This window comes from Halyomorpha halys, unplaced genomic scaffold (genome assembly GCF_000696795.3).
Source record: "Halyomorpha halys isolate HHAL.00 unplaced genomic scaffold, Hhal_1.1 Scaffold664.1, whole genome shotgun sequence".
NCBI classification, from domain to species: Eukaryota; Metazoa; Arthropoda; class Insecta; order Hemiptera; family Pentatomidae; genus Halyomorpha; species Halyomorpha halys.
In genome coordinates, this window is record NW_027115162.1 from 871,044 (window position 1) to 885,208 (window position 14,165).

General features: G+C 27.2%; 1 protein-coding gene across 2 annotated transcripts in view; it reads left to right on the forward strand.

The window, feature by feature from the left end:
• Positions 1 to 13,303, forward strand: part of RasGAP1 (Ras GTPase activating protein 1) — a 35,392-nt gene extending 22,089 nt beyond the window's left edge. Inside the window, exons 17-20 of one of the 2 annotated variants that reach the window (XR_001343802.3) lie at positions 1,970 to 2,159; positions 5,522 to 5,617; positions 10,552 to 10,673; positions 10,775 to 10,808. Coding sequence is in view for 1 of the 2 variants with exons in the window: in XM_014427691.3 (XP_014283177.1) it covers positions 1,970 to 2,159; positions 5,522 to 5,594 (263 nt within the window). In the remaining variant the exon portion in view is untranslated. Of the gene's footprint in view, positions 1 to 1,969; positions 2,160 to 5,521; positions 5,618 to 10,551; positions 10,674 to 10,774; positions 10,809 to 13,161 lie in introns of those variants that run through there. The other variant, XM_014427691.3, reaches the window with a different exon arrangement.
• Positions 13,304 to 14,165: the final 862 nt, after the last annotated feature.

Here is a 14,165-nt window from a genome sequence, read left to right on the forward strand (position 1 = left end):
TTGTAGTTTCACACTTGTTTGTAGAACCTACGCTATTTAATAAATATTTTACTCCCATGAGAACTGTATTTAGAATCCATTTTACAAGGAACTACCTTAGTAATCAATAGTAAATAAATAGCAATTGTAACGTTTCCGCCTAACGTTATGACTAGTTAACTACAAACCGCTTGATATTGCAGAGGGCATTGTGTTTTCTGAAGCTGAAATCATTTGAATTGTCATTTGAGTAGTTTTGGATGTTTTAACCTTTAAGTTATCTAAATATGAACAATGTTTTTGTTTTTTTTCAACAGCTCAGTTGCACTGATACAGTGATAAAAAAAAAAAAAGGAAAAAAAAGTACATCATAGTGTTGAAATTATTTAATAAGTATTCTATTATCTAGCCAATTTATTCGCTGGTGAGGAGAGACCTTCCCCATGACATTATATTTCTTGTTCTTGATTTTCTGGAGCTTGAAGAAATTTTTGTTATTTAGTATCAATCAATCAATTTAATATACAACCCATCACAGGGTTCTGACATCCTCCAGCAGCTTTCATAACTTCATTCTATTAAGTGTAGTTGTCCTCTAGTTTCAGCCACCAACTCAGTTGTGTTCCACATATTTCCTCTTAAGGAGTTTTCTTAGAATCTCTTGAGCATCCATCCTGGTCACTTGGCCTGTCTACCGAAGCCTGCTGAGATTTATAATTGTAACATTTATCTGATCACTATAGTAAAGATTACAGTTCTCTGTTGTTGTTTTTTTACCTTCTTGTTGTGTTCTCTCTTTGTGGACCATAAATATATCTACAAATCTTTCTTTTGAATCTACATAGGTCTCGCTCATCACTTCTAGGAAATGCCTTTTTCAGATTCATAATTCGGTAATGGCCTTGTGTCATATAGGCTTATTTTTGTAGCTCTTGTTAGTAAATTTCTTCCCAATTATCGACATAGTCTAAAATAAACATCTAATAGTAGACGCTACTATTCTTCTTATTTAAATCAAATTTCTATATTTTTGTTTACTTTTGAGTCCAGATATACAAGCTCATCAAGCTGGTTCCTCTTGGCAAGATTTGTATTCTCCTATAAAAGCATTGATATTTTAACATTATTCAGTCTATTTTGGTTTCTTTAAAAAAAAAAAAATTAATTTGTTTTCAAATTTTTCTTTATGCTTCTTTTGGTTTCACTACTAATTTTTTTAACAGATTACTAAGTGAGTAATCTGAAACGTGAGTTTATGTTTTCCCACTAAATTTATATTGTAAAATGAATTAATTAACCATGTTTTCTATATTGGTTAAGATAATATACTACGATTTCTACATCTTGTAATATAATAATAATAGGCAAACAATTATTTTCTGCCCATGTCCATTATATTATTTTATTATATAAATAAAATAGCTTTTCTCAGAAAAAAAAAATTGTATTTATTTGTTTAAATTTTATTTTTGAAATGAATCATACTCAAGAAAATGAAAGCAATATCGGAGTAAATTGATTTTGTGATGTGAGAAGAAATGAAATGGAAATGTTAGGTGGTGGGCAATACTTGGATCTGTTTTATTTTGTAATAGAGTAACAGGAGAGCAGAAGGTCAGAGGAGATAACTGAATTGGTCAGGCTGCTACCGGTATTGGGTGATTAAGTGAGCTCCGATAAATTTGTTCTCCTATTACAATATAAAAACCTTTCCTGCTAGAATTGACTTAAGAAATGGCTGTTCTGTTCTAATTATTATTATTATTATTCTGCAACTAATATTTCCTTTCTTAAGTTTGATCATGATTATTATTATCATTGTTAAACATGAGCTATAAGAGGGAATACATGAACATTATTAAGAAAATTTTAATACATTATTTCATTTCCAGAAGGTTTAATTTTGTCGGCCAGTCCAAAGAATGCTATATAAATATTTTTTTTATTAATTAAAATCTTAAACTAAAGAAAAGAAAATTTTTTTTTTCAGATTTTTGTGAATCTAGATCAGTCCTTGGATCTCGAGTAAATGATAGCGACTTTGTTGGAACTTGTATTATAGAAGATCCTGCATCTTGTTGCAAAACTCTCTTTGATTTACGAGATGCTGCTGTTGATCTCCAAACACAAACAAGAATTTATCTTAGGAAAATAGCCAGAGAGACTAAATATGGTAGCAAGTAAGTTATTTTTCAATCCAAGCATAGTTGCGCAAATATTATTCGAATGACGAGAGACGAATACTTTTTTATTCTTGAATTTTTTATTCAAATAATCAATTATTTGTACAAAAACATATGATTAACCATCCTAATGCTTTTTCATTTGTCCTTATTTTACACAAATATTCAATTATTCGTACAAAACATATGATTAATCGTCTGAATACTTTTTTATTCGTCATTATTTTACAGGAATAATCAATTATTTAGGCAAAACAATTCGAATAACCATTTGAATACTATTCTATTCATCCATTTTATAGAAAAATAATCTCTTATTCGATAAAATTAAATGATTAACCATCCGAATACGTTTGTATTCATATAAAAACAACATTTTAACTTTTCTCATTTCTAACATATAAGGGTCCATTTTTATGTTTTGGGATATGTAGAATATGAAAATACTATTGATTTATTTTAACTTTTCTGATTTTTAACATGTTAAGGTCCCTTTATATGTTTCGGGATATGTAGATTATGAAAATGCTATCGATTTAATTATCGTGTATCGATTTCTAACATGTTGGATCCCTTTATATGTTATGAGATATGCAGAATATGAAAATGGTATCGATTTTAAGACTGTGTATTGATTAATTTTAACTTTCTTGATTTCTAACATGTTAGGTCCTCTTTATGTTTTGAAATATGCAGAATATGAAAATGCTATCGATTTTAAAGGCACTTATCTATTTATTTTTACTTTTATGAATTCTCATCTTAGTTAAAATAAATCGATAAGTGATATTAAAATTGATATTATTTTTATATCCTACATATCGGAAAACATATTAAGGGACCCTAACATTTTCGATATCAAGAAAGTTAAAATAAATCGATAAGTAATCACAAAATCAATAGCATTTTCATTTTTGGCAAATATTGAAACATATAAAGAGACCCTAATGTGTTAGAAATCAGAAAAGTTCATATAAATCGATAAGCGATCACAAAATTGATATCATTTTCATATTCTGCATTCCTCAAAATGTATGAAGGGACCCTAACATGTTAGAAATCAGAAAAGTAAAAATTAATTGATATGCGATCTTAAAATCCTATATCATTTTCATATTCTGCATTCCTCAAAATGTATAAAGAGACCTAACATGTTAGAAATCAAGAAAGTTAAAATAAATCGATACGCAATGTTAAAATCGATAGCATTTTCATATTCTGCATATCCGAAACCTGAAAATTGGCCCCTATGTGTTAGAAATAAAACAAATTAAAATAAATCGATATGGGATCTTAAAATCGATAGCATTTTTGTTTTGTACATGTCTAAATATGTGAAATGGGACCTTCATACATTGGAAATTGAAGGTGTTAAAAAGATAAGTGAATTAAAAAAAAAATATCAAATTGTTACTCGAATAATATGTATTTGACTAATTTTTTATTCGATTAAAATAGTGTTTTAAATATTTGAATAAAAAAGTATTCGGATTGTTTAGTCGTATTCATATTGGAATAAAAATTTATTCGTCTCTCTTCAATCGAATAAAAACTTTGAATAAAAAAGTATTTGTCTCTTGTCAATCAAATAATTTTTTCCCAACTCTGTTTTCAAGCAATTATATATTATTATATCTTCCATTAGACCTAATATCTTCTCTATTACAAGGAAAGTAAATTATTCAACAGTTTTTTCCTTTCACAATAACTCAAATATGTATTACCTTGAGAAAATCAATTATTCTTTCAATTAAAAGAAACTGGTGTGATTACGCACAGAAGCTCTTTTTATGATTCATTCTGAGCTCTGTAATCTTACATCTCAAATGAAATGATAACAGCCTGAGTAGTGATAACCTGGACTTTTTTTTCACAATTTGTCACGAGTGAACTAACTTACCAAAATAGATTGCCTGTTTTGAATATTTACTATTTCTGAACATGTTTATATGTCATACATTTTGGACTTCATGGTAGCAGCCATAAGAACCTCCATTACAGATGGTTCAATGAACGCTGTGGAAGCACTTCAAAGCGGGATCAAGTGGGAGAATTATTGCACATAGTACTGTTGCCTGGAGTGTTGGCTAAAACCTCTCTGTTGTATCAGTGCTTTGGGAACCTTACTTCAAATTCCATATTGTAAAGCTCCATTTTTTTTTTTTTTTTTTTTTTATGACTCCCTTCCTGGTCATTTCTGACATGGGAGGGGGAGGGGGGTGGAAGTTATCTACAGGCGACCAACCCATTCTATGCATGGTAGGGGGAGGGGGTGGGAGTTATCTACAGGCGACCAACCCATTCTATGCATGGTAGGGGTCAAGTTTTTCATTTTTTCCACTGAAAAAAGTCCATGTCCCAGGCCGGATTCGAACTGGTGCTGCTAAACTTCCCAGGTGGCCAAGACCTGCACCTAAACCACCTGAGCGACAGACAGCCCAAGAGCTCCATCTTAACCCTCTTAGGTTAAGTCCTAAGCAACTGCTCCTGAGGCTTTAATAACATCTACTATTATTGTGTGAATTATACTCAGCTACCTCATATTGAAATCGTATTGTAGAATTTATGATAAATTGAAATTTATTTTGGAAACTAAAGAAGAAAAGATTATGGAGAGTCGTGATGAAACATGAATGTTAAATTGAGAGTGACAATATATATTCCTCTTTAACCAGTCAGGGAAGGCAGATGACTGATGATTATTAACCAGTTCTTATCAATTATTGACATTTTCTTGATAAAATATGGCCTAATAACAAACCTATATTACGATTTATTTAGTACTTACTATTTTAAGTTGTAATATAGTGATATTAAGGGTTGCATTGAACATTTATAAATATATTTTTATATTTGCATTTATGAAGACTATTTTCAAAAGAGTATTTAGTCCAAAATGTTAATTTTATTAAAAATCATCTGATTTTAATTGTTTAGTACTTTTAGAAGAAAAACTGATATGTTTTTCTTCAAATTAGATATAGTTGTTGTTTGAAAGCTCAAAAAAATATATTTCTAGTAACGTTTATGAACTTAACTCTCAATTTAGAATCATTTGAGTACCTTTTAAACTTAATTTTATGTATATATGCTCTAATTTTGTCTTTGATTCCTTGTTTGTATTAACTTTAAATTTTTGTTATTTTACCTAGATATCTTTTATGCCAGACAGTTTAAATTCTTTATCATTTCTCTTAAATTTAAAGTTACAACAAAGTTGCCAACTACCTACTAACTTACCAGAATGCATTATTAAAAAGTTTATCCTTTAGTAATAATTTCTAATCAGTTAAATATTAATTATTTATGTGAATTAGCAATGATTTAGTACAATTTCAATTTTGTTGTTTGTGTTTTAGGCAAGCACCCATTGGAGATGATAATTATTTATTGCTTGCTAACAGAATAGATACATCAATCAAGACAAGCTAATTATAGAAGAAATTTGTCCATAAGTACCTGCTATAATTCTATCTGAGTTTTAGGATAGTTATTTATTTATGATAAGTATATTTCAAGGTTAAACATCTCTCTTTTATATTAGATCCATATGTTGCAGTGTTCCCAGGCAAAAATTAGTTTCTTAATATATCACTCTATTTGCAAAATAAGACTTCTACAAATGTTATTATCATCACTTATATTTTAACATATAATTGTTAAATCAATTTATGAATTGTTTTTTGACTTAAATGCTTTTTTATGAGATGTCTAACTTTGAAACTTTAAAATAAGTATTGTCGCATTAGCTTCTCGAACCTATTTTTTAGTAAATTATTTATAAATATAATTTATAATTTTTATGCTAAGTAAATTTATTTTTCCAGTATAAATTTATGCCAAAGTTTACTTTATTCCTAGGATGTTTAACTGTCTAACAAAGAGTATATGTATATGTTTATTGTTAATTTTGTTGAGAGCTGTTATTATCTTTTTTATTTCTTTTTTTTTGTTAATAATTTATAATTAATATTAAGTTTTAATGTTGTGGTTACAATAAGCCATTGGTGATTAATGTTGTTATTGGGCAGTTCTATGTTATAGACTTAAGTTTTCGCCTCATTAAAGATAAAATATTTGTCTAATATAACTTAATGACTTAATCCTGCTATAGAGATCAGTTCAGTATTGATACATGAGCTACTTAGTTTTCATCCTATTGATCTATTTTACTCCTACTTCGATTTAGATGATTGGAAGTGGTTTTTTTTTTTTTTTTTAAAGTGGTGATAAATTATAATTTACTTTATGTAGGGAAATTGTCACTCAATTCTATTTGTAATACTTTGAATGACATAGTATTAGACATTTAGATTTCATATGTATAATTATGACTTCAATGTGAACTTCATCTGATTTCTCCATTTAAACATCATTCAGGGAAATATATGTACGGTCCGTCCTTCAAATGTCTCCCTGGCAGTCTCTAATGACCATAGCCTCTTCACGTCGTTTTATCATTAAGTTCCTATTTGAATTTCATTGATAAAAAAAAAAAAGAAGGTTTCCGTTATAAGTGTAAACAGGGATCACTTTAATGTTAAGTGATGTTTTGATACTTAAATCTGGTTCAAAACTTGAGTTGTTCTTCCTTTCATGCTCAGCTTATTAATGAGTTCTTTACTATTTTCATATTTATTGTTTATGGCAGGCAGTGCTATAGCCGTTCTCACCATTGTACTAGTTTTGTGTGAGGCATAGTGTATTGGAATAGCAGGATTGTTTTGAGCTTTTGAATTGCTTGCTTCCTCTGGTCTTACTAATTAGTACATAGGTCATTCTTCCAGAAAGCAATAATTTGATGTCCAAAGCATTTTCCAAGCCATATTTCAATTTTTTAAACTGTTTTATCTAACTTTATTTAAAAGCATTATTTTTTCTTCAAATTAATGTATTCTTTCAATTGAAAAAGAAAATTTTTAACAATTAAATCATTATTCCCAATCTACTTCCAGACCCGACTTGTGTTTCTGCTTCCTCAATGATTCTTGAATTTGGCAGTTAAATTGTTTTGTATTTTTCTACTTTTTTTTTTTTCTTTCAAAGCAACCATATTCCACTATACAATCTATGGAATATGTCAAACACAAAATTAAAAAGCAACCTTTTTGTCACTATTCAACCAAGCAGTGATATTGGCTTGTCTTCCTCACAATTTATAGAAATTTTAATTTCATGACCTCTGTTATGATTAAAAGCAGTTGTTTTTATAAGTAATAGTTCTTTATGATGTTAAAAATTATCTTAATAGTTAATTCAATGTTTTGATAGTTTTATTTTAATATAATCATAAAACTAATATTATTAAATATAACAAATAATCTGGTAATGTGTAATTTATTTAGGTATTATTCATTTCTGTTTTCAAACATTGATAGCTTCTGGTTTTGAAAATGTCTGGTCAATTTTAGAAATCTGTTGTCTTCTGTTATATAGGTTCTTTTTATTTATTATTTATTTATAGAACTTTCGCTACCTTCGACAATCTTAACATTGTCTAAATATTGAATCTTTACAATAAAATGAATTCACTCAATATTCAGTTATTATTTTAAATCATTTTATCATCTTTAATATTTAAACTTAATGTTTTCTCATTTAGCGACTTGCTTTTATTTAAATTTTTGATCTCTTATTAATGCAATTAATTGTAGTTCATGTACAAAAGCTAGGATAAAGTTATGATAAATGGGACAGCGGTTCCCAAGCTTTTTTCACCACTGCACCCTTCTGGGCTAAACTAAAAGAGGTTCACAGCACCCTTGTTAAGTTAAAAAATATGAGAATGTGCTACAATCATCCCTAGAGCGGTTAAATATGTGGGAAAAGAAGAGAAAAAAACAGTGCACATGCTGGAATGCACTGCAAATTTCCTATTTTAATTTAATTTTTTTTTTTTGTAATATTTTGAGAAAGTGACATTACTTGCCTTATCCACTTTGGGAACCACTGAAATTGGATTTTGATTTCTATTAACTTAACTAGTTTTTTGCTCTGTACAATTAATGTAATTATTTTTCAAAAACAGTACATATTAGTAAAATGTATAATATAATAAATATTTTACAAATAAATCAAAACCAGATATAAGATTCTAAAACTAGATCTATCCTGATGTGACTATTATACTTTTTTCTGCTTTCCGCTGCTTTCATTTTTTCTCTCCTTGGTGACAACATAAATTTTAATTACCTACCTTATCATTATAATTTTCCTTACTGGTAAGTGGAAAATTGGCTTTAGCGTGTTGTCATGAATTTGACTTAAAATTAATGAGTCAATTATTTTTATGAATCAAATAGTGTACATGTGTAATTTTATTTCAACTATTTTTTTTAACCTTTATTTCTTGTTTAAAAACTGCGTTTTTTCACTCCGGTAGTATGAAAAAAATATCTAGTGTTCATTTTACATTTCTCTTTATTTATAGAATAAATTATTGAAAATTTAAGATCTCTTAGGAATCACTAATGATTTATAGTTAAATTTTTGTGAACACACAATGTTATAATTAAAATTTTTAATACTAATTTCTTCTCTTGACTATTATATCCTAAAATTTCAAAGTTTTATTTAATTAACTTTTGTTGATTACATTTTGTTTTTTGTTGAGTAATTAGTTATTTTTTAATTTTGTCTTTTTCAATTCACTGGTTACAAAATTTATTTGGTTTGAATTATTAGAAATGTGTATTTAATGTATATTCATTTTACACTTTTGTCTTAAAAAATATGTATATTTATGAAACAGTTTAAGTATAAGTTTTACTCAAAATAAACAATATGTCATATTTCTTTTTTGTGGAAACAGATTAGAGATGGGATAGTTATTAGTGTATGAACAAAATTTAATATATTTATGTACACTATTTAGATCTAATAAATATTTCTCTTTAAGAGTCCATATATTGAAACAATGAAGGCGACTTAATGAAATCAAATCATTTCCTGGCAGCAAAAATTATTTCATTGATTAAAAATTTATCTTATCGGACACTAGGTTTGCATACCCTTAATTTGAAGTTTCATATTTATTAAATGAAAGAAGTTTAATAACAATATTTTGTCAGTTAAATTTTATTCATATGAATATCTCATTTAATTAATTTTTAGTAATTAGTATGTTTCAATATCAATCTTTATATTGGGTTTGTTAAAAAGTTAAATGATTCTGTCAGTAAATCTAGTGTTAAATCAACAATGATTTATTTTATTTAATTGATTTTTTTTAGACTACATTTAAACATCAGTCTTGTAAAAAATTATATGTGTCCTTAATGTTTTGTATTTGTCATAATCAATCAGTTGTAATTATTTCAAAACAATTTGTATAGGAATCAATTTAAAAGTTTTAAGTTTTAAAACTATCAGCTATTGTAAATTTAATTGAATGATGAATCACTTATTATATAAAGAGATGAAATACATGTACATAAACATATATACAATTTTGAGTGTACCTTATTTACTATGATTAAGTCTATTAAAAATTGGCTTTTTGTGTTGTTTAATTGAACACGTATCAGTATTTTTAGATTTTAATTTTCTATTGGCTTTCAAGCCAAAGGCACGGTGCTATAAAGTACAAATATCTTGTGATTCTCATTTTTTTTTTTTTTTTTTCAAATTTTAATTTATTTTTGTTCTTGTTAAAAAACTGATGTGTTTATTTAATTTTTTTTATTAATTAAAAGGTAGTCAAGTTAATGTAATTAAACAGAATTTTTATATAAAAAGTAGGGGATTTCAGGTATTGGTATTATTATTTATTATTTTAAAAATTGTAAGGTAATTAAATAAGAAAAAATAATTTTTAATGTATATTAATTCAATTGATTTTTCAAGATTCCTCTTAATATTATCTGTTTTCTGCCAGAATATCATCTTTTCTTATAATAAAATTTCTGTGAAATACTTCATGTATAGTGCAATAATAAACTTGATTGATGACCAATCAATAAATATAGCTTGAAGTTTATTTTATTTATTTATTTTTTTTACCCTGTTTAAATTAAAGACTAAAAATCTTTGTAAAAGATTTGTTTGTTATGGGTAGTGTTTAAAAAGCATGAGTTCCCCCTTGAAATTGTTATAACATTATTTTACAGGCATTGTACTTCATTTACCTATACTAAAAAATAAAATTGAGGTGTAACCTTTTATAAGTTCTAAAATTATAACTATATTATATAATTTATTGTATACTCTTAGATAAGTGACTTTAGTGTATTGTGAACAAAATAATTATATTTTTAAAAACCTTTTTTTACCAATATTAGGTACTGTGAATGATGTAAATACTTTAACTTTGATATGTTTTAATATATTGTTTTTATAATGATTCATTTCCTTGTTTTGCACCCTAGAATAATTAACATTTGGCTTTTAGTGAGCAGGAAGATATGTGACTGATTTACATTTCGACCATTCCCCATATTTTTGGGTTTCTTCCAATTATTTTGGCTTTATTTATAGTTTAACCTACTCCATTTCATGCTGTAGAAGTTAAAGGTGATTTGTTTTTGGAGTAGTGTTAAGTTTTTTGGTATTTACATTTATAATTTAAACTCAAACAATTTTTAATGCCAGGTATTTTTTTTTTTTTTTTCCAGGTTGCTGTAACCTTAGGGACACTAATTTGATTGTATACATTTATGTTGTCATAAGTATTTAATGAAGGTGTAATTTTATTTTTAAATTCTCAATCTATTATTCTTATTTGTAAAATATTTCCTGGGATTAACTCACAGCTAAATCAATTTGTCTTATTTAGATTTTTTTTAAAATATTTAGTTATTAAAATTTTATGATCAACTATAGTTTAAAATATTTACCAATTATCAAGATAAAGTTTTAGTAAATAGAAAGGGTTTTATCGAAAACATATTTACAGATCTTATTCTTAAAGTATATATATGTATATATATATTATTTATTATAAATTTGATGTGTTGACTCACGATTTTCCTTACAATTTTGGGTGCTAAATCCAAAACTAATATAGTTTATTTTTACTAATACTAATCCAATTCATGTAATGCAGCATGATAATGAGAGTCATATACTCACCTGAAAAGTACCACTTTATCTTTAAAGCTGAACAGTGACTGTAGGCAGCTAAAAACAGTTTAGCCGATCTTAGGCAGTGTTTCTCATACAGAATTATCACTTTTATTTCATAATATTCCTTCCTAAAGATTGACAAATAAAAAACATCTACAGGTAATGAGAAATTTTCTGTGAAAAACATTTGAATAATTTATGGTGCTACCAGCTGTACTCAAAAGCATTAAATATTTTCTGAATACAGTGTGTTATGACCATTTATTTTTATAAAGTTTTTCAATATGATGAACATATCTTGAGCTCATAGAAGAGAGGTTTTAACCAATTATTATCAACCTGATAATGTGATAGGCAGTTTGAGTGTTCTGTAACCACACTAAAGATATTTTACTGAAGGAAATTTTTTTTTTAATTGATATAAAGAGAGATTAAAAAAAAAATTGATGATGAGATGGAATAGCTCAGTATTCCAGTATTAGGTTAGATTTTTTTAGAAACACCCAAATACATGATCCATAAAATAAATATAGTTGACATAATTTTTTTTTAAATCTCATCGTAATTCATAAATTATTACTATTCATTATCTAAACTGTTTAGAAATAAATAGTGAGCTACAGGAAATGTAATGGTACTTCACTGAAATAAATTAAAAAAGACTTTAGGAATTTCCCATTGCACCTATTTTTTGGTCTGATCTTGTATATCCTAACCTTCTATATTGTTTACTATTTTAAAAAAGTAAGCATTTTAAGAGGAATTCACAGTTAAACTTCTTTGGATTTCATTTAATGGCACTTATAAAAATTTTAAATGAATAAAATATCATTTCTTGAACTCTTCATAGAATTCTTTCACATATTAATTGAAATTAGTTTATAAAATTGCTGTTGTAAACATTTCTTTTCAACAAACCTCCAACTTTTATATTAAAGTAAAAAAAATTTACTGTTCATTTAGTACAGTAGAAGGTGCCCTTCAATGAAGTAACAATTAAATCTCCTCAAGATAAAATAAACAGAGAAAGAATAAAGATGATTAATATAATCACACATGAAGTGTATGGCAGTAAGATGATAAGAGTTGGTCTATCCAGACATCTGAAGAACTTTTCTAATTAGAATTGTTGATTGGGGAATGATAATTAATTTTTCCTTGAAAATTCTTTCTTAAAAATTGGACAGCCATAGGCATGGTCCATCAGGATTTCCCATGCTTTAATGTATAGGTACAACTGCCTGTTGTAAAATAGATTTGGGTTAAAACTAGAAGTAAGGCTTATACTACAGAGTCATGTAGTTTAGATAGGTTATTTTTTTATTTTGGCAAATTCAAATCCTCCATTTAGTATTTAAGTATCTTACAATCCTTATAGAAAATGTGAAAGAAATTCATAAATATTCTACCATAATATTCTGAACAATAATTTGCAGAAATTAAATCCTTTAACAAACTAAAATTATGAAAATATTTAATTAAAACATTAAACGAGTTTTCGGAATAGTTATCAAAAAGACCTTATTTAGAAGATAAGACTATCCTACTGTAAGATATAAAGTATTCTCATTACTTAGAATAAATAATTAGCTCTTTGGTTTGAGTTATGTACTGTTATATTATATTCTTGGGAAACCGTCAGTATAACCTTTACCTATCTGTTTATTTTGTTTTGTTATCACTTTCTGTTAATATTTTGTTTTATCTCGTGTTATAATTGTTATAGTTTCTACACCTTTAACAAAAGTGGCGAAGTCGTATTTCGTGATGTTAAACAATTATTGACTAAACTAAAAATTATTAATTCTGTTAATGTCACATTTAACTTTTGCTCTGTGCCTAACAAAACAAATGTAGTGAAAATTGTTTTAGTATTTTATGTCAAGTAGTAGCTTTTGATAATAGTGTTAATTGCTTCTTTTTTATGCAATTGTAGTGTGCATCTGAAGTATAATGGCTTTGGTAATGTTACCTTGTGATTTACCTTGGTGGTCTTCCATTCAGCGGCATCTTACTCAAGCAGCTAAGTCTGCAGATGCAGATGAATTGATAGATTCTATGTTGAAGATTCACAATATGTGCAAGTATGTTATATTTAACATTTTATATGATGTGGATAATAATCATGTATTTTGTTAGAATTTTTTTATTATTTTCAACAGAGCACCACTTTATTTTCATATGAAGATTGTTTTCTTCTCAGCATTATGGTTTATTTGTATTTTTAGAATAGTATCTAGCTACTTGAAACTATCATTCTTTGCTTTTGTTTTCGACACTGATGCATTTTGTAATCGATTGCTGCATTTGATTCATATTTTCTATTAGTATGATTAATATCTTGATATGAAAAGGTGCTTATTTTACAGGAATCTGTTGACTTACCTCCATAGCACTAAAGTAATTTCCTTATTACAGCATTACTTTAATTATGTTAATTGTTTATAAACATTATTTATGTTCATAATATTTTAATTATTATTGACATTTTTCTATCCTCTTCTCATATTGACTATGAAACAGTTGGGGATTCGTTTACTTTGTGGTATTATCAATGACACCAGTTTTCAAAATACTGGTACTGGTACAGGGAACTAGTCCAGAAAATTGGCTCAGTGGTCCTTTTTGCCACCTCCTGTTGCTTATAAGAGGTTGCTACTGTGTAATAACCAGAGTGGTAGTGGCAAGATTAATTTCTCCTGATCCCTGAGAAATAATTAAACTGCCTCTGGTGGAAATCAAAAACATCCCATTCCGAACTGTGCACTCTGGGACCCATGTTCCAATGTCCTAAGATATCACAACCCTTCTTTTCTAGATAACAATACAATAGTTGCATTATTTCATAAGCTTTTGATTTCCATACACCAACTCTTATCATCTTACTCACAGTTGAATCATATCCTGTACCTATGATCTAAATACAATTCTTCATCAGGA